At 41.4% G+C, this 20,657-nt stretch overlaps 1 protein-coding gene across 1 annotated transcript; it reads left to right on the top strand.

The window, feature by feature from the left end:
- The first annotated feature begins 2,570 nt into the window (after positions 1 to 2,570).
- On the top strand, positions 2,571 to 17,973 carry CZIB (CXXC motif containing zinc binding protein). The gene is made up of 8 exons (XM_067535481.1): positions 2,571 to 2,735; positions 2,843 to 2,926; positions 4,587 to 4,643; positions 5,347 to 5,428; positions 7,387 to 7,418; positions 7,979 to 8,056; positions 16,672 to 16,737; positions 17,674 to 17,973. Exons 1-8 carry the CDS (start codon positions 2,730 to 2,732, stop codon positions 17,749 to 17,751), a joined length of 483 nt encoding a protein of 160 aa, XP_067391582.1. The 5' UTR covers positions 2,571 to 2,729; the 3' UTR covers positions 17,752 to 17,973.
- Positions 17,974 to 20,657: the final 2,684 nt, after the last annotated feature.

Below are 20,657 nucleotides of genomic sequence, written 5' to 3'. Positions count from 1 at the left end.
AATTGCTGTATGTTACTCTCCTACTCTTTTCACTTCAGAAAACCAATGGCAAAGTTGCTTCTAAATGCACTAATGGATCTGAATACAAATAGAAAACAAATACACAACAACTCACTTGGCTTTTGCTGACTATTTTCCTTTCTTTCCCAGAAGTAAGCTTTATTCTATGAGGAAAAAGGCAAAAACTAAGTGTTTTCATGGCAGTGTTCTGCCACAGACCTTTTTTTAATAGGAGGCAGAGCTAAGATCCTACTTCAGCTTCAGTTAGGAAAGAGATTCCTGTGCTTTAGTTGGTCAAAGGGAGTACTTAGAACTTTCTAATACTCTGCAAGATCTAAGAATAGCATTCAAATCTTTAGAAATTTCTTTAGGGTTAAAGTGTGTTCTCTTTGCAGACATTCCCTTTCTGGAACATTGTCTTACTAAGAAAGAGGAGCCAATCTACGGAAACTTTTGTGCATCCTTTAATTACTCCAAAAGTCAGTGTTCCATACTGACTGAAGAATTCAAACTAGTATGTGGATACAAATCCAAAAATCAGAACTGTTTTTCTCAGACAAATGACTCACAAAAAGGCCCCTTCCACAATATCTCTTATTAGCAGAGGGAGTTGGAAGTGTGGCTATGGAGGTCATTATTCGGTTCCTTTGCCCAAAATCCATAGCCTGTACAATATAGCAGGCCAGAGAAGAGAGTACAGTAAAGATGAGATGTTGTAAACCCCAATTGCCAGTGGCTGGATGATTCCTCCCACCTGTAATTCTCTTATGCACACTCTGTTTACTTAAACTATACCCAGGAATCATAATTATCCCTCACTTTGAAACGAACTCTAGAAAGCAATTTAGGAAGTAATGTGCATGAACACTTCAATAAAAAGGTATATTGAGTTAATAATTTTCAGGTTCCAATGTGTTCTAGTGATTACCCTGTGAGAGAAAAAGGAACCATACATCTGCCTGGGGAGCAGAAGAGATCATCATCATGTGGCTCTGCACATTTAGATTTAGATCTTTCTCACTTTACATGAATTGTCCTGTTCAGATCAATAGGTATATTCGTGTGAGTACGATTAATGGGATTTGGCCTTCATTTGTTAAATTCTGTGGATTATGCAAAAACAAAAAAGATGATTGAAGTGGGTTGGTTGCTTCAAATATAATTTCCTTTTAAGATTGAAAAATCAAGTGAGAATGTAAAACTGAAGGAAAATATTTCTAGCTTCAGTTACTGCATGTGCTTTGCTGCCTGCTTGGCATCTGGGCATTCTGTGTATATTTTGCTCACTTGTGCCATTTGTCTTTTTTGAGACAGGAATCCTGTTCTCTGGCAATATTGTCATATGCCAAATATATAAGGGGCTGACCCTGTACTATTGAAGTCAATGGAACTTATCTTCAATGGGAGTAGTAATAGAAAAAATAAATTTTAAAGTCACATCTAGAACATGCTGGAATGCCAGATTTCTAGGTAACTTGATAAAAGAAAATCACAAATGATTACTATTTGCACACATGCAAATATGTGTAGGGAACAGTCCCTATTATTACTAAAGTAGACCTGTAAGGGAGTTGCAGATTCTATGTAGCTTATGACCAAAGGTGCTAGAATCATACAGCTGCAGCTATGCCACTCTAGTGTATGTAGATGCTTCTTATGTTGACGGAAGGTGTTCTGTTGATGTAGTTAAACCAGCTCTCCAAGAAGAGGTGGTAGCTCAGTCAATGGAAAACCTAGCAGCATCTCTACTGGGGTTAGGTCATCCTAACCACGACATTCAGGCTATGAAATCTGTCACAGCCCTGAGCAATGTAGGTAGGCCAATCTAATTTTTTCTTAAGTGTAAACCATGCTTTACACCTGCCTCACCCCTGCAGTTGGAGCTGCCGTTCTATCATTCCTTCCCTCTCCATTGTCACTATCCTCTCCTGGCCACTCATGTCCATCTGTGCTCCCCTGCAGTGCCCTGGCCCCTAGCAGGCAGAGCCCTTCCTTTCGTCTCCCCTTCTGTAGTCTCCTGCTTCTCACATTCTCGCTTTACTCTATTGCACTGTCTCCATTCTGCACCCTACATTCCCAGACAGCCACAATCTCCCTCCTGCCCCTCCCCCACGTAGCTCCCCAGCCTCCCTCTTGGGCCCAGCAGTCCTGGTCTTCCTTCTACACTGCCCTGCCTCCGTTGCTCTGATTTGCACCCTACATTCCCCAGCTACGAGCACTGCAGGTCTCTTCCTGTCTACCCCCGTTCCCTTCTTTAGTTCACGCACCGTGCAGAGGAGGGATGGAGAGCGCAGGCGCAGCCGCAGAGCAGCCTGGCGTCTTCTGTCGTTAAATACAAAGGAAGGTGGCGGCCATCATTATTAGGGGCAGCCTCACTGCTGCCTGCGGAGTACAGGGCATCGGCGGCCATCTTGTCTGAGGCTTCAGTCCCATTGAAAGTAATGGATGGCGGCCATCTTGGCGAAGGGCCTCAGTCCTCGCGAAAGTAATGGGACGAAGCGACCATTTTGTCTAAGGGCAAAAATCCCGGGAGAGTGGCAAATGCGACGAGCCGCTTTTCAAGAGCGCCACCGATCGCGAGATTTGGTGGCTGGTAGCTGGTCTGCGTTTGTAGTGCTGACTCGCGGCTGGTCCCGCCCACTGCCTGCGCCGCGCGGCGGCACGGGGCAGCTCAGCTGCGTCTAGTCTGCCAGGCGCCTGCTGCACCGCTGCGCGGCAGGCCCTGCAACATGGGGGTAGGTAAGGGGGCGGCGCGGCGCTGCCTGTGCCTGTGCCGGGGAGTCCCGGGCTGTCACAACACACGCTGACTCTCACCTCTACCTCCCCGCCCCTTGCTTTGCAGAAGATTGGGCTGCAGCTGAAAGCGACCCTGGAAAACATTACCAACCTGAGACCGGTGGGGGAGGATTTTCGCTGGTATCTGAAGGTATGGCGGGCCGGGGAGGCTGCCGTGCCCCTTGCTAGGGCAGGAGCGGAGGGCTGCAGCGCTAGGCAAAGCAACATGAAATGCAGTGTGCTTAAAAACGCCTCCCAAACCCCTCATTTTTGTTTTACAGTACAAGCCTGTGGTGCTCACTAGACTACAGAACAAAATGTCATGCACTGAAAGGCTGGTATAAAGATTGTCGGGCTGCAAGGGACCAGTGGCGCTCAACCTTTCCAGACTGCTGCCCCCCTTTCAGGAGTTGGAATGGTTTTGCATGGCCTCAAGTTTCACCTCTCTTAAAAGCTACTTGTTAACAAAATCAGACAATTACAGAAGTGTCACGGCACACGATTACTGAACAATGGCTTACTCCCTCATTTAACACAATTACTACATTTGAAATACAAATATTGTACATACATTCCAGTGTATAGTATCTAGAGTAGTATAAACCAGTCACTGTCTGTATGACATCTTAGTTTGTACTGACTTTGCTAGTGCTTTCTAAGTAGCCTGTTGTAAAACTAGGCAAATATATAAATGAGTTGATGAACCCCCTGATTGAGAACTACTGCTCTAGTCTCCCCCCTACTGATGCAATTGCGAATTTATACAAGTCAAATAAGTTTGCAATTGCATTAGCTTGGGGTAGGACTAGAGGACCTCTGAAGGGCCTCTCTTGGCCCTGCATTTCTATGACTTACTTGCATGGTTTTCAATTACAGGCTTTTATTGCATTATTTTACATTACATTCTATAATGGTTTGTATTGCAGGCATCCATTACACAAATTACTGGTCTATAATGGAATCCTGCAGTGCAAACCACTGTAGAATGCAACACAAACCATTATGCAACAAAATCCTGCTAAATATAATGCAATAAAAGCAAGCTATATATGCACATTTTCCCTCTTTCTAGCTACCTCGTTTATTTTATATATACACATTGCAATAAAAGCTAGTTTTTCTGTCTGATCTCTCTAGGTTTCTATACTATCATTGTGGTATTTCATTGCCATATCAAAAGTATTTTTGCCAGTATCCTATTGGTTATATATACAATGTTAGAGCTATCATGGTACATTTCAAGCATGGTTAATTGTGTAAGCTAAATCAAAGTAAGATGAATATATTTGATTCAAAAGTTGTTGCAGGGTTTTTGTTTTGTTTTTAATTTAAGCGATTTCTGGAAGTTGTGTAACTGTTAGATATATGTATGTTTACATTATAGCATCAGTTATGATGAAGTAAAATCATAGCTATTCCTCAGCCAAATAAGATCCATCACCCTCTTTCTTGTGATTATGATTTTAATCTTTTTAAGTATAATTGGCGGAAGACTAGCTTGGGTAACAAACTGGTGGGATGTATTATCCCCAGCTTTATTTTTTGGCTCCTGCATGTAATCTGTTTCCTTTCCACCTAAGATTCCCTGCGACAGATCCTCAATTTACGTGAATTGTGATAGCTCAAATGAAGTTAATGGAGCTATGAAAACAGACCAACTAAGGCTCTGGCCCCCCATTTTTCAGGGTTAGCTGTCCCATGACCTTTCAACGACACAAGGACTATACTTAGACTTAAGAATGGCTTGAGCTATTTTATTGACCAGTTACTAACAACTTTAAGAGTCTTTGGTGTATGTTTTTCTTTTCCAGATGAAATGTGGGAACTGCGGTGAGATTTCTGAAAAATGGCAATACTTGCGGTTAATGGTAAGCTGCCGAAGTGCAACGTGTATTAACAATAAAACAAAAAACCCAGTACATATTGCATAGAATTGACTTGGATGGAAATGGAGATATGCTAGCTTAACTTATGAAAGGTACTGGTGTTTATAGCTTTTCTGTCATACTTATCTGACTACCTCATAACATTAATGAAGTCAAAGAAAGAAATGTTATCCCCACTTTGCAGATGGGAAAACTGAGGCAAAGAGGTGCAGTGATTTGCCCAAAGTAATACAAGAAGTCTGTGGCTTAGTTTGGAATTAGAACCTCAGACTGACCCTGAACCACAAGACCATTCTTCCTCTGTCCTTGCAGGCCCCAGTCCTACAACTTTTTGTATGTAGTGCAACAGCCTGACTAATCAATATTAATTGCATGCTGGTTGAAGGTTAAATAAATAGCCTATGGAATGGCTAGAATGAGTCTGTATTGTCAAGACACATTCTATACATGATTTAGCATTTAAAATTTAGTATATAATGTAAATTATTCCTTGATGACTGTAGTATTGTCAATTATAAATGTTCCTTGTAAAGTGAAGGTAGGTTTCTTTTGGGACAACATATAAAATCATGTTGTTTTGCCACTGTCCTTGTAAAAACTACTTGTTGCTTCAGAGGCTTTGGTTGCTCAATTAAAACATGAGAAAGTTGACAAAAAATGATGGCTCCATTTGTAATTTTTTTAGGACACTGCTCCTCTTAAGGGAGGCAGAGGGAGTGCCACTATGGTGCAGAAATGCAAGCTGTGCTCCAGAGAGAATTCCATTGGTAGGCTCTTTCATATGTATTATAGGGATTTAAGGGTTGTTGTCAACTTGATTTTAAAAACTAATTTACAAAACCATTCTAATAGTGCTTTTAAATAGTATGACCTGAATTTCTGTTAAGTTGCTTTTTAACTGTTTATCAGGGTTTACTTTCCCCCATTTACTAGTTCTTGTCTTAAACAGTATGTTTGTCCTCATGTTTGTGCATAAGACAGGAAATGCAACTGACACTCAGCAAAAGAATGGGATTGACTACACACACTGCTCTCAAGTGCAAAAAGTGTGTAAACACTGGGAAAATAAAGTTACCAAAAATTGTCTTTAGTTTTAGTAATTGTAGGTGCTACAACAATAGTATATTCAAATTTTTCCAACAGAAACATGGTTCACAAGTTAATGGTATCCCTTTTAAAATGCTTGATTTTCCTCTATAAAGTTGTTTGGAAATAAATTACTGTTTGCTGAAGTTTGAGTGTTCACTTAAGATCTTAATCTTTTGGGAAAAAATGGGATGCTAGTTATCTTTAAGAAAAGGATGAAGAGTAATAGAAGTAGCCAAGAGTTTCCTGGGTAATCTCTTTACTTACTAGACATTTTTTTGTTCAATTACTACACTGTTTGTCTTTGTTATTAATGTAGGAATTCAGAGCAGAGAAGACCATTAGCTAGTATCTGACTAGTGCTGGATGGTTCTTAAGGAACCCTTCTCCCCTATAATATTGCTTGTTTATGGACATCTAACTATGGGAAGGAAAGTTGTTTCTGTCCCATGGTTGGTGATCATCTTCATCCCAACATGACTTAATAGCCATTGTAACTCTGGCCTACTGTGTACTTCTAGCTGTTATTTGTAGGATTATTAACCGTTTTTAGATTGTATTAATGTATTTGCCTTGGTATTATCCCTTACCACAGAGTTCCACAGGTTGACTATCTTTTTAAAACTTTTTTTGCCTCTTTCATTGTGTGATCTCTCATTCTTGTATTGGGGGAAAGGGTAAAAAGGAGCACCTGATACATCCTTTATTATATTACCAGTGCACTTTGCCTTGCCAACCAATAGTCCTCTTCATTGCTTCTGAATCACTTTATTTTTGTGAAAAAAGTTACTAATCTTGAGACCCTTATACTTGCACAAGTATACTTGCTGACTTCAGAACAAGTTTTAGAAGTGAGAGTTTCAGGATTGGGCCCCAAAAATATAAAAGCCTGTCTGGTATTTGGAAAATTGATAGCATCCATACAAGTCTGTCATGTGTTCATTTTCCTCTCTAGATATTAGAAACTAGCTTCATCCAAGGACCTGCCAGCTGTTTGGCCTGGCTCTCAGGGAGTTCTTATAAAGTTCTGCCCATTATATAGGCATCCCAGATTAAATCCCCCCCCCCTCCCCCCAGCTGCAATGTTGTAAAGCTTAGAGCCATGTAAATACTTATTGCAGTAACATGAAGGAAAAGAAATGGATATTAAAAAATGTCTGATATGCAAGGCACTTCCTATGGAATAAATACAACCATGATAAACTAGTTAAATGTACTGGGAGGTATTTACAGGGTCTCTGCTGTCTTATACAGTGACTAACACCCATACATGTAGATTTGAGGGGGAGACAAATGATGGGGTCCTGTGGCCTCAATCCTGTAAGCAATTTGCACGCAAAGATCCCATTGACTTTGGGAGATCTGTATGAGCAATATTTGTAAGATTGGACCTTAAAGTCATGTTACAAGAGTGTGTTGCTTTTTCTTCCTTAAGGGGAAAAACAAAGCAGCAGCAAAACAGGAGATGAAATTCTTGGTAGTACTGGGAAAAATAGGGTCTTAGATTTTGATGGACTAAGAAGTAATGTTGGTTGTTTGAATAAACAGTTCTGGAGGGAGGGCTCTTGGGTTGGTGTTGGGGGCTGGTAAATTGGAAGATTTATTGCCACTGCTTTTTATTCTACTGCTTTCTTTCTAGATATCTTAAGAGACACAATCAAGCCTTATAATGTAAGTATTTTCTCTGATATTGCAGATGTGGTGTTAGTTTATTACAAGGCTTCCCAATTTTTGCTGTTATGTTCCTTCCAGAAGTACAGGGGGAGAAAAATACCCAGGTATCTTCTGATAGAAACATACTGCAAATGGGATGCTGGGTGCTACAAAAGTGAAGTTGTGCATTTGGAAGGTATATTTTTAATAATGTTGATCATAACAGCACATTAATATCTTGCTTTGCCCTTTCTGCTTCAGACTCAAATATTGAAATCTGTTAAATATTTTACAGTCAACATCAGGCACCGAATTAGTCATTCTAAGCAAACATGTAATAGTTTTACCTTGGTCTTGTAGAGCCTCCCTCTGAAGAGCTCAGTCTTCCCTGTGGAGGCCAGTCTCTGAATTTAAGAAATTCTGGTTAGTTAGCAGCCATTTAAAATAATTCACATTTTTTGGACCACAGTTCAGTCATGCTGCTTCTAAAAGTTTTACTGTATTTTATACCTAGACTAAAAGGTGCCAATTCCCTTACATTAGATTAAAAACGAAATGCTATTCTGATTCAATCCTAGGTTGAAGACAGTGAGAAGTTTAAGACAATAGTGGAATTTGAGTGCCGAGGTCTTGAGCCAGTTGACTTTCAACCACAGGCAAGTTTTTAATGATCTCTGACAGCTCTTGTAGGCCTTTCTACAGAACTCTAAATTGATAAAAGCACTCGTGAGAATTGCACTGATCATTTTGAAACACCCTATAACTCACCCAATAGTCTCCCCTCTCTGCAATTGTCTCTTACCATATCCTACCTACCTAATTAAAGTTACTCAGCCTTCGGAGCGGTGCCAGCTGAAGTAGCTTGTAAGCTGTAGTGCACTGGAGATCTGAATTCATTTGGAGGATCTTCAGAGCAGGGCAGCAGAAGGAGTGGGGTCCTAAAGCAGAGTTGCAGCTTGGATTGCCTAAATAACTAGTCACAGATGGGAAGAAGCGGTCTGGATGGGTTACTGTACAAGTTAGAGTTAACAAGCCTGATTTTGGACACTGTTCAGCATTTGACTGCCGTGCCTAACCAAACTCTGATGTCCAGCCATCTACAAATACAGAGGTGTATCCACAGCAAAATGTGACTGATAGACAAAACAAGACTTGCTGAAGGCAAGGATGAAGCTGAGCTAAGCAGACAGATTTGGGTAAAAAGGTCACTTGCTAGGCAATAGAGAACCACTAACTGAGACAACAAGAGTTTCAGAGGGAGTTGGCAGAGAGAGCTTTCCTTCCCAGTTCACTTGTGTGCAATTTCAAGACAGCTAGCAATGTAACAGTGATGGTGATCTGGAACAGATGCCATGTTTTCTTTCCTGCCTGAAGCCAGAAGGGATTTTCTGTGCATGAAATGCAAGCTGATGGCTATAGTGGAAGAGGAGGATTCTTGGACTGGAAGGGCAAGTAGAGCTACTACTGAGAATCAGAGAAGCTGAGGAATTCCTAGCCAGATTTGAGAAATCAGTACCCCACGTTCAAGGAAGAAAAGAGCTGATCACCAAGAAATTAGAAAAGAGGCCTGGCAGTTCATAATCACCAGAGGCAAGGTGGCCATTCTACATGGCTGGAGACAGAGGAGGATGGGCAGGGCAGGGTAGAGCTACCACAAAGAAGTGGACTGGGAGGAATTCCACACATTAGAAGTTTCCAATTGCTAGTAGGTTCTCAATATGGAAACTGGGGAAGGGATTGCTAAAGAGCCACCCTGTCCAAAGGAACAGAGAGGTGGATGGAACACATCTATCTGTAGATGGTGGCTCAAGACCCCCCACAAGAAAATTAAGCTTGTTCACCAAGAGAGCTCCAACCACTGAAGCAAAACAGACAATCCTCCTTGGGGAGGGATACTAAGAAAGGATAGACAATAGGACAGCATGCTGTCTTCCCAGAACCAAGACATAAGATGCCATTCTAAGATTGGATAGGTTTCTGAAATCAATGGACAGGGATATACTGATGGTTCAATATCAGTACTAGTGACACATGTGTTTGTCACTGATAATAGATAACTTAAGGGAACTTGGAAGCATGCTGAAGAAAAAAATCTCCAAGAGATCTTCTTGTAGATCCTTTCTGTCCTACCTTCTTTCTCCCTTCACTTGTGGAAGTTCCTGGAAGTGAACTACTGTCCAGCTAAGTTGTGGAGGTTTTGATTTTGTGGAACATTGGTTCACATTCTGTGAGGAGGGAGAGCTGTATGGTTTGGACACCTCAGAAGAAGGGGAACCAATCTTTTCAGAGACAAGCTGACTAGAATAATCAGGAAGGCATTAATCTAACAACAAAAGGGGAGGGTAAAAAGAGGCAAGATATGAGCACTCATTTACCACAAAATGGAGACTGAAAATAAAACCAAAAGACATGGAGAAAATTCTTTAATTGCCTGTACAACAATGCTAGGAGATTGACAAACAAGAGCCTTTGGAATTGATTATAAATTTTGATTTAGTGTTACTGAAAGCTGATGGGATGAATTTCATGATGGGAATGTTAGTCAATTATAATAAAGACTTATTTAGGAAGGATTGAATGGACAAAAGGGAAGGAGGAGTGGCAGTCTGTCAAAAATGGCCTGTTTCCAAGTCACTGACAACTCAAGTGAAAATGATCTTGAATGCTTATGGATCAGTGTCCTAACAGAAAAAGCATAAGATGGGTTAGTTGTTGGTGTCTGCTACAGACCACCAAATCACTCTAGGGAACAGGATAGGTGCTTAAGGAGCTGGTTATCTGTAATGTGAAAGAAGAAAAGTTGTGTGATCTAGGGGACTTCAGTTTCAATGACGTCCTGGAGGTCTCATGCTGCCAGTACTTAAACATCCTTGGAATTTCCTTATATTATAGATGATAGTTTTCCTAACCTAAAGTATTGCAATCAACATAGGGGAGTTTTATATTAGACCTCATCTTGACAGAAAAGAGGAACTGGCCTGAGAACTAAAAATTAATGGTAACTTAGGTACAGGTGATCAGATTTATGATGTGCAAACAGAATAAAGTCCAAACTAGTGATTAAAAATATACTTGGTGCTTTAAAAGGGTTCATTTCACAAAGCTGAAAACAATTGAGCCACATGGACTGGGAGGAAGAAATTAATCAGAAAAATGTGAATGATCATTGGGAATTGCTTAGGAACACTTATTAGATGCCCAAAAAGCCACAATACCACAATTGGGGAAGAAGGCCATACTGCTTAAAAAACTGACTGGATTTAAAAAAAAATAAAGGCAACCACAGAAAAACAACAAATGGAAGAAAGGGGAAGTTGATAGTAACAAATATAAATCAAACTAGGAATTGTAGACAATAGATAAGGGAAGCAAAGGAACACAAGGAGAGTGTGGCTAGGAGAGTTAATGACGACAAGGAGTTTAAATATATTCCAAACAAAAAGAATACTAGCAATGGTATTGGTCCATTACTAGATGGAAATGATAGAATTATCAGTAATAATCCAGAAAAGACAAGTGTTCAATAAATATTTCTATTCTGTATTTGGGGGAAAAAAAACAGATGATGTAGTATCATATTGTGGACGTGCTCCTGTGAGGGTGGCAGCATCCAGGGTTCTCCCTCTGGGTCCTTCTCTGAGGGAGACCACCCCTTCCGGCTATTTCCTGCCGGGAGCAGTCTCAAGCCCTTTTCCTGGCCAACAGGCAGTCCAGCGCCGGGCCCTCAGGCAGGGCTGGCCAACAGGCAGTCCAGCACCGGGCCTGCTCTCTGGAGTGGTATGGAGGGTGAGGCGCTCTCTCTCTCTCTCAGGGCTGCTAGGGAATGGGGACACAGGCCCACCCGTCTCCACTGCATCCTAGCCCAGGGCCCTCACAGTGGCAAAAGGCGTTTGCCACGGGGTCAGCAGGGCTCCTGCCACAACACACCACCCAGGTTGCCCCCGACTCGGGCACGGTCTTATGGCTGTCCCTGGGCTTCTTCCTCCCTGAAACCCCCGGTACTTGCCTCCCTTGGGTCGCTGGGGTGTGGTAGTCCTACAAAGCCCTCCTCATCAACGGGTGGCAGCTCTGGCAACTCCATGGGTTCCTCCACAGAGGGCAGCTCTTCCAGGTCCTCCGGCCCCCAGGCAGGGCCGGTAGGTTCTCCGGGTCCTAGGCTCTGTACTGCTCAGGTCAGCCCTCCGCTGGCTCCCAGGCAGTGGGTGACTCCGGTGGGCCCTCCGCCAGCTCCCAGGCAGCATGGGTCTCTGGTCTGGTCTGGTCTGGGAGCTTCAGAGAAGAGGCATCCTTCTCCCGCAGCCATCTTCCCGAGTGGGCTCACAGGCCGGGGGTTTTAAAGGCCTGGCTCCGCCCCTCCCCCCCACTTCCGGTCAGGTGGTGTCCCTGGGACTTCTAAAGGCCTGGATCCGCCCACCTGCTTCCGGTCAAGGGTTTTCCTTCAGGGCTCTACCAGCCGGGGGAGGGGGGGTGTCTGGCTCCCCCTCTGGGTCCTTCTCCGAGGGGGACCACCCCTCCCGGCTACACAGATGATTCTTTCCATTCCAATAGTATCTTTGGAAAGATGTGAAACAGCAGCTAATAAAGTTATACTCTTTAAAAGAGCAGGTCCAGATAATGAAAGTGTAAACAGAATGACCTGAGTAATTATAGGCCTGTCAATCTGACATGGATCTTGAGTGAGCTAATGGAGCAGCTGATACAGGACTTTTAAAAAAAATAATTAAAGGATGGTAATATAACTAATTCCCATTAACATGGGTTTATGGAAAATAGATACTGTCAAACTAACTTGATGTAATCTTTTTTATTATTATTAAAGTTCAGTTGATACTGGTACTAGTATTGATGCAATATACTTAGACTCCTGTAAGGTGTTTGACTTGGTACTCCACAACATTTTGAGAACTAGAACAACAGAAAATTAACATGGTACATATTAAATGGATTAAAAATTAGCTAACTGATAGGTCTCACAATTTAACTGTAAATGAGGAATCCTTAGTGAGCAGGTGTGTTTCTAGTGGGTGCCATATGGACTGGTTCTGTCCCTATGCTATTGAACATTTTTATCAGTGACCGGGAAGAAAACAAAATCACTGTAAAAGTTTGAAGATGACCCAAAAATGGGGAATGCGGGGGAGAGAGTGGTAAATAATGAAGAGGACAGGTTGTTCATACAGATTGATTTATAATCAGCTGAACATGAACTCCCAATGCAATGTTGTGGTCAAAAGATATAATGCATAAGGGGGAAATCTCAAGTAGGAGTAGAGAGGTTATTTTACCACTATGTTTGGCACTAGTGCAACCACTGCTGGAATGCTGTGTCCAGTTATGGTGTCCTCATTTCAAGAAGGATGTTGATAAATTGAAGTGGGTTCAGAAAAGAGTCACAAGAATGAATAAAAGATTGGGAAAACATGCCTTAGTTATAGACTCCAAGAGCTCAATCTTTTAGCTTAAGAGAGTAATAACTACCTACATGGGGAATAAGTATTTGATAATGAGCTCTTCAATCTAGCAGAGAATGGTATAACACAATTGAAAGGCTACAGGTTGAAACTAGACAAATTCAGAGTGGAAATAAGGTGTTTTAGCAGGGATGGTAATTAATCATTGGAACAATTTACAAAGGATTGTGGTGGATTTTTCCATCACTGACCACTTTTAAATCACAATTGTATGAGTTTTTTCTAAAAACACATGATCTAGGAAGTATTTTGGGGGTGTTTGATGGCCAGTGTTATACAGGAGGTCAGAGTAGATGATCACAATGGTCCCTTCAGGCCTTGGAATCTGTTGTTCTCCTCTAGCTCTTAGCTGTTGGTTTGTTTGTGCGTGGTCATGGTCTACATAAGCTAACTCCCTGCTATATTTAACCTATTATTCCAGTAAGATTAGGAATAAGTTGCATAGATTGACACAAACAAACCTCTGCTTTTATCCCTCCTGCAGACTGCTGTGACATTGTGCTAAATGTATTATTGTTGTGGCTTGTTTTCTAGAATGGGGGAGGGGCAAATTCAAATATCTAAAAACAGTCATGCTGTTTATATGCAAAACGAAGCATATGTAAAATATGCTATTGCAGTGTGTGTGGTGACTAGTACAGCCTTCACTAGAAGCCCACCTATCTAGGAGACCAACTAAATAGTCAGGTGCTTGTTCCTGTTGGTTTTACAGCCAGAACTAGAAATCTATTTCTATAGTAAAATCTGATAAGCCCACGTGTGTTTAGGATGCCTATTTACATGTCTGCATGGCGCTCAGCAGTCAATATCACTTTAGTCAACACCAACAGATGGGAGGCTATAATAGCTCTTAACCTAATAGTCACAAAGTTAGGCTGTAAGCAGTGTGTATGAGAGAGAGCCTACCTAGATATTTCACTAAATGTTATGATGCTTCCATGAGTGAATCTAGAGACTTATCATTGTTCCTCACAAATCCATCAGTTACTTTACATTTCCCTCTCTCATATACAGATGAAACCAGCCTGCTTTCTCCAGATAGAATCATAGAAGATTAGGGATGGACATCGGCTAGTCCAACACCCTGCTCAAAGCCGGACTAACCCCAATTAAATCATCCCAGCCAGGGCTTTATCAAGCCCGGCCTTAAACCTCTAAGGATGGAGATTCCACCACCTCCCTAGGTAACCCATTACAGTGCTTCACCACCTTTCTAGTGAAAAAAGTTTGTCCTAATATCCAACCTAAAGCTCCCCCACTGCAACTTGAGACCATTGCTCCTAGTTTTGCCATGTGCCACCACTGAGAACAGCCTACCTCTATCCTCCCTGGAACCTCCCTTCAGGTAGTTAAAGGCTGCTATCAAATCCCCCCTCACTCTTCTCTTCTGCAGACTAAACAAGCCCAGTTCCCTCAGCCTCTCTTGTCTAGGAGATCACGTTTGAGTTCTATTGTAAACATCAATGTAATAGGATAGGTCATAAGACTGAAATTATTTTTAATAAATATAATTAAAACCTAGTTGAAGTTAATGAGAATTATTTCCATTAAAATGTCTGCCTTCCAATAAAATCACCAGAATTCTCACTGCACTCTTAAAAGGGAAAATATCCTTTAGTTCCCTCCATGACAAAAAGAAACATTCTCTCCTTGGAAAATCCCATGGGTGGTTTTTTTTTGGGGGGGGGAATATCTGATTAAGATGCTTGTACATTTCTTATTTGGTAAGAAGTCTTAATTCATAATTATCCTTTTTTCATTTTAAGTTCCAATGCCAATATACACCTTTTTACCTGTATTAGTTCTGTATGGTATCCCCCAACAAAAGTATTATCCTTCAGCTGAAAAAATGTCTTCAAAGTTTCTTTTCATACAATTGTACTTGCCTTGCTTTGTGCAGAAATGACACTTTACAGTGGTAAGCAGAATAACTGCATGGTGATCCACAATGTTGGAAAGTTGGGTAATTCCTGTTTTGTTTGTTAGGTATGTTCTAAGATGCAGCTCCTGTTACTTCTTAGCCAGTCAACAGAGGGCAGACAAGTCACTTTATTACTCAGATCCATTTAGCAGAGATTAAATGAGAGTATCAACTGTGACGCCACAAACTGTAAGAGTGCAAGTCCTGCTGGAACAAGAGCAGCCTGTAATTCCAGTCACATGGTTAAATGTTCCATGAATCTCTCTTGAATGTTTACTGGGTGCTGTTGGCTCTGCATCCCTTCCCACTTCCCTTCTTTGCTCTTTTGAAGTTCTGTATTGGGGCTAGTGGAGATGCATCTTCCTGTACCCTTCCTCCCTCCACCCTCACATGGTTCAACCTTGTGATTCTGCTCATGTAAAGGCTGCCTACATCTGATCTAAATGCACCACTCCTATTGACATTTGTCACACATTGTGGGATTATGACTAAATTCTTAATCTTCACAGATCCCAAAACATCATTTGTGACCAGGTAGCACATTCCTTGTACACGCAAACCCATAGAAGCCAGTGGGGATCTGTCTCCAGAGAATCTGGGAGCAGGTTCTGTATGCATTCGTTTGCAAAACCAGGGAAGAGTTGCCCTTGTGACATAGCCAGTCATTTGTTTACTCATGTAAAAATAAAAAGAACCACATAGCTCACAGGAAGGCTTCTTATACTGTGCATTCTTTACTTTGTGCCATTGTTCTTAACTTCTTAAGGATTTGTTTTGACCAACAAAACATCATTTAAATACCAAATAATTTTTTACCCCAACTCTAAAATGAGTGATGTTCTGTACCTTCCTTGGAAATGCATCCATGGCTTTATGTGCTGGATCCCAGAGCTGCAGCCACCTTGGTTGACCTTTTTATTCCCCAGTAATTCCTTTGAGTCAGTGTTCGGAGAGGGGGGAAGGGAACGGGACTGAGAGAGTGATTGGGGGAAGAGGGGTGTTGCCATTGCTCGTATCCATGGAGACTAAATGTAGTTCTCTCAAGTCAGTTTTTACTAGAAAGGGTAGATTATGTAGACAAGTGCAGATCTCATTCTGAAATTGTGTTGCTTGGGTGAAGTGTCTAACCTGATTGCTCAGTTAAAATCTAGCTGATTCTTCTCGTAGTGCTTTGCATGTCTCCTCTGTACCTAAATGAATTACATAGGATGATGGTAGTTACAGCCACTTAGCCCCTTTGCAAGAGATGTCTGGGTTCTCATGCTGTTTAAACCAAAACTGAAGGACTTGTCTTTTTTTTTTCCTCTTGCTTTCCATTGTTAGCTTGTTAACCAAAATGCACTATTTCTAAAATACCTTAAAATATTTTAGTGACAATTTTAATTAATGCATTCACTACTAACAGACATACTGGATACAGTCAATCTGTGATGCCAGAGATTTAGGAGGTGGGGGAGGAGAAAGAAACAAGTTAGAGAAAAAAAATGCAGGAAAAACATGGATGTGTTCTGGAAAACTGATGCTTCCTTATTTTACTATATTACTTGCATAATATTAGTAATGTTTGTATAACTACAGGATACAACCAAACTCTACATCTGTTGTATACTTTGGAATCCAACATATATAAAAATAAAACTTGGGCTTTTCAACCACATGAACGGGCAGGCTTAAACTCTCCTTGATTATTAAACCTATATTGAAACCATTGGCCACTCTTTATATCAGTTTGTGGGACAGCTAGCTCCACTACAATGATAAATGCTTGTACGGGATAATCCTTTTTTGTGGAACTACGTTTAACAATGTTTAAGATTTATGACTAGTTCTGTTCTTGTTACAACTCATACCTAAGTTTATTGTAATTCTGCTTTTGTAGGCTGGGTTTGCTGCTGAAGGCGCAGAATCTGGCACACCTTTTAATGAAATAAATTTGCTGGAAAAGGTACAGCTTATTTTTCCTCAGTTTCCCTGTCCCTAGAAGTACAAGTCACTCATTTAAAAGGACAGCCTTAAGTCCTTTAGAGGGGTGTGGGTGCCCATATCTTAAGTAGAGGAGGAAACATGAGTTTCAAACATGAGTGATTAGTCTTAGCATGCACCTCAGGGTGCTTATTTGGAAGTGTCTAGAGTAGGCATGGTATAATTGTAGCCTGATCTTAAAGCCAGTTGAGACCCCCAAACCATGGACTCTTGACTAACTTGGGGATCTTTATTATAGGGGCACTGGTTTTCTTTTGATTTGAAACTTCTTAGGAGTGCCCCGGTACTCTTCCAGATGTTGAATAGTGGTGTGCAGTCTTCTTTGAAGCTTAGCATATGACTTTTGGGGCTTGTGCACACAAAACTTAAAGGCATGGCAGGCTGGGACATGAACCACAGCACAGGAGCCAGCTGGGCACATCCTGCTACTGCACACTAAAAATTCCATTGTGCATTTTGACCTACTGCTGTTTCAAATAGCACAATCTCTGTGCAGATAAGTCCATAGATGTTCCAAATCTTCACTAGCCATGAGCAGGAATCTCAAGGTCAGTGTCTCTTTAGTATTCCAAGTGGCAGGAAGATCTGTGTGTGACTCACCAGATGGGGTATTGTAAATAATCCTTTCACCCACCATGGTTGCTTTATTGGCTACAGACTTCACCCACAGAAAATCTAATTCCTTAAGCTAAAAATACTAAGAAGCTTGAAGCTAATTTAATTTGTTTGGTGTTCTCACATCTGTTGGACATAAAACTGGACAGGTTAGGGGCATAAACGCTTCCTGCAGAAGTGTAGAACCCAAATTTGGAATTGTGATCAGATCATGTGAAATTCTAATGTGATTTTAAACACTCCCCCATTCTATTTTAATGCTGTAAAATTTGAATTCCTGCAGGATTGGAATGACTATGATGAAAAAATAAAGGAATCTGTTGGAATCTATGAAGTTACCCATAAGTTTCTAAAATGCTGATATCGCTTTCAATAAAATTTTGGCACGGAAGAGGCTGTAACCATTATAGAAGCAGTTCCTCTGGAATGACTTTCTGCATGACTGTACTTCAAAAATCAAAGGTGGTATAAAGTGAGTTGCACTTCCTGTCCCAAAAATGACTAATAAAGTCATTTTCTACCAGTCTGGTTGGTTATGTTCAAGTAGTTCACTCAAATGAACTCAGTATAGCCAAACCCAATATTGGAAGGCCTTCCTATATTTCTTGACTAACACCTCAACCCTTCAGTATATGTTATTAAAACTTGGTCTCCAAATAGTCATTGCCGTAAGGGTATTTTGCCAGTGATTAAATCCTCCTTTCAGATAAGTAACTTTCAAGCTTGATCATCATCATTGGCATATTAGGCAATTGTGAGTGTAAATACAAAGACGGCAGTAGGGCTTGAAGCCAGAAGTACACAGTTGTAGTAAAAAGAACGAGAGTCCTGTAGCACTTTAAAGACTAACAAATTTAATTTCTGCAGGCATAAGCTTTCGTGGGCTGCACCCCACTTCGTCAGATGCCGTTGCAGCCCACGAAAGCTTATGCCTGCAGAAATTAAACTTGTTAGTCTTTAAAGTGCTACAAGACTCTCGGTGAATACAGACTAACATGGCTACCCCTCTGGAACGTTTCACCATGGTTGTAGTAGTTCCCTGCTAGTTCAAGTAAACCTGCAGTTACCTTCTGAGAAATAACGTTTGAATTACAGGTCACTTAGCAGGAAATTGTAAATTAACCATTAATGTTTTAGCTTAATTTTTGTATGTTAGACAGTTTTATATAAATGTGGCAATCTTCTGAAAACCAAATAATCTTTACACTGCTGTCTGTTTTTTACCCAACTCAGCATGCAAATATTTTCCCTCTTCAAGTGAGCTGACACTTATCTTCCTTTAAAGGAAATGGCCAAGTACTTAAATTCAAAACTTCTGATTAACACCTTCCCAACCCCAAAAAGCCTTCATCTTTCCTTGTCTGTTCTGGAAGGTTTTTTCCCCAAACCCAAATGTACACTTCAGCCCCAGGAAATCATAATTTACAAAAGTCTCAACAGCAAAATTGCAGCACATCATGTAGTGTCCTGCCTTCTGGCATCAGTGTGAAGAGGGATAAAAAGCCTTGCTATATACTGACAGGTAAGAGATTTAGCAGAGGCCTGTGTGTTAGAAGTTTAAGGAGGTCTTTTATTCTCTCTGGTACTTGTGATGCATTCTATACATAAGATAGGGCGTCTTGTGTTCCCTATGTGCACTCATACGGCATTACATTTTGATAAAGCAAAAGTGGGGGAATCTAGAAGTCAAGCTACACAAAACAAAACTGAAGGCCACTAAACTCCTGGGCCTATGAATCTTCTCAGTGACATCCTAGGACCATGCACTTAGAATGTACCTTCTGCCACCCTGTTAGTTTTGGCACTGTTCACACAGCTGTGAAATGGACAAACTATCAGTTTCACTTTTAGTGCTATTTTGAAAAGCTGGCAGGAGATAGGAACCACTGCTATTCAACAGTGAAGGGGCGAGAGAGGCAGGAGATAGGATTGAGGTAATAGAGACCCCTTCCCTCTCAGAGCAGCCATAAACTTTTGGGGGAGGGGACTTAAATACATATACTGAAGATACAAAAGATAGATCCCTAAAGTAGTAAAGAATCCCAGAAGTTGGGTGGAGGGCTAAGGTTCTCACATCTTTTGTATGAACTCTGCTGCATTTGCATGTGGCATCAGATTCTTGGCATCAGTCTGACACTAAGTTACAAGATCTTGAATAAAGCTCACACATACCACTCCTGTTCTTCACAAAATTCTACTCTGCCTGCTGGAAAGCTCCTTAAACCTCTCCCCCAGTAAGCCCATAGCCTTCATTTCAGAGACATCTTAAAGCTGCAAGAAACCCCTGCCATTTGCCTTGGCAAATAGGCTGAAAGGTTACAGCTAATACTTATGGTACCACGGAAGAAGTCTGGAGAGTTCTAGAGCATAGTTTCTCAACTTGTGGTATGCAAAACACAGGCAGTGGGTACCTGAGGAAAAACAGTGAAAGGGAGGCAAGCGGCAGCCCTCTGCTTCCCGCCAGCTCCCAATTGGGAGGCGGGCAGCAGCTGCCTGCAACTTGCCCAGGTGGCAGCCTCCCTCCCTGGCTCAAACCCCAGTGCCCAGAAAACTTGTCAATTTCACTGGTTTAGCTGAGCAGTGAAATTGACAACTATGACAGCCCCAGATTTTACCAGTTACCCTCTTTCCCTGTCTCTCAAATCTCTGGCAAAAAATTTGGCACCGCACTTTATGTTCCCCAGTATTGGCATGCCACTCAAAGCCTCCTAGCTTTGGCCAACATCACCTCTAGCCCAGCTACATACTTGAGTTGTGCACCCCTGATGTAAAGGTGGTAACCCTACCCACACTAGATCTGACATCTGTCTTATCACGGCATTATATACTCAGCCCTTCTTCCAACATATGGCTCACATTAGTCTGTAAACAAAATCCTCGGGAAAATTGAGTGTTGGGGTACTTATTAAAATTTTCAGAAGTTAGGGGGTACTTGCTACTTAAAAGGTTGAGAAACACTGTTCTAGAAGAAACAGTCATTAAGGAGAGTGCCTGGTGGTGATTCCTTCTCTGCAGTAGAAGTGTGTTATTTGGGAAAGAAAAGCAGCACTGGCCTATGGAGAAGTTAATGAGAAATGATTTTTCAATATTAAGGATACAGGCTTATGCAAGGAATCAAAACACATTACAGGGCAGATTTAAAAACAAAGGGATAGTTGACACTTGATAAATTAAGTTTATCTAAGAAGTATATGCATTTGACTATTCCTCTCTGAGCCTTTGTATACCACTTATCTTAAAAGTGTAAGCTACATCTGGAACCCCTAA

The sequence above is a fragment of the Emydura macquarii genome, unplaced genomic scaffold, assembly GCF_026122565.2.
Source record: "Emydura macquarii macquarii isolate MOO-44397 ecotype Brisbane River unplaced genomic scaffold, CSIRO-AGI_Emac_v2 contig_3506, whole genome shotgun sequence".
Lineage (NCBI taxonomy): Eukaryota > Metazoa > Chordata > Testudines > Chelidae > Emydura > Emydura macquarii.
The sequence above is the reverse complement of the archived record's forward strand: the minus strand, read 5'-3'. Positions and strand labels throughout refer to the sequence as shown.

Excerpts from the sequence above, each read along its gene's own strand:
- CZIB (XM_067535481.1), top strand. Across the intron at positions 2,927-4,586 it reads ATTTTCGCTGGTATCTGAAG|ATGAAATGTGGGAACTGCGG; the intron begins GTATGGCGGGCC and ends TTTCTTTTCCAG. Across the intron at positions 7,419-7,978 it reads ACACAATCAAGCCTTATAAT|GTTGAAGACAGTGAGAAGTT; the intron begins GTAAGTATTTTC and ends ATTCAATCCTAG.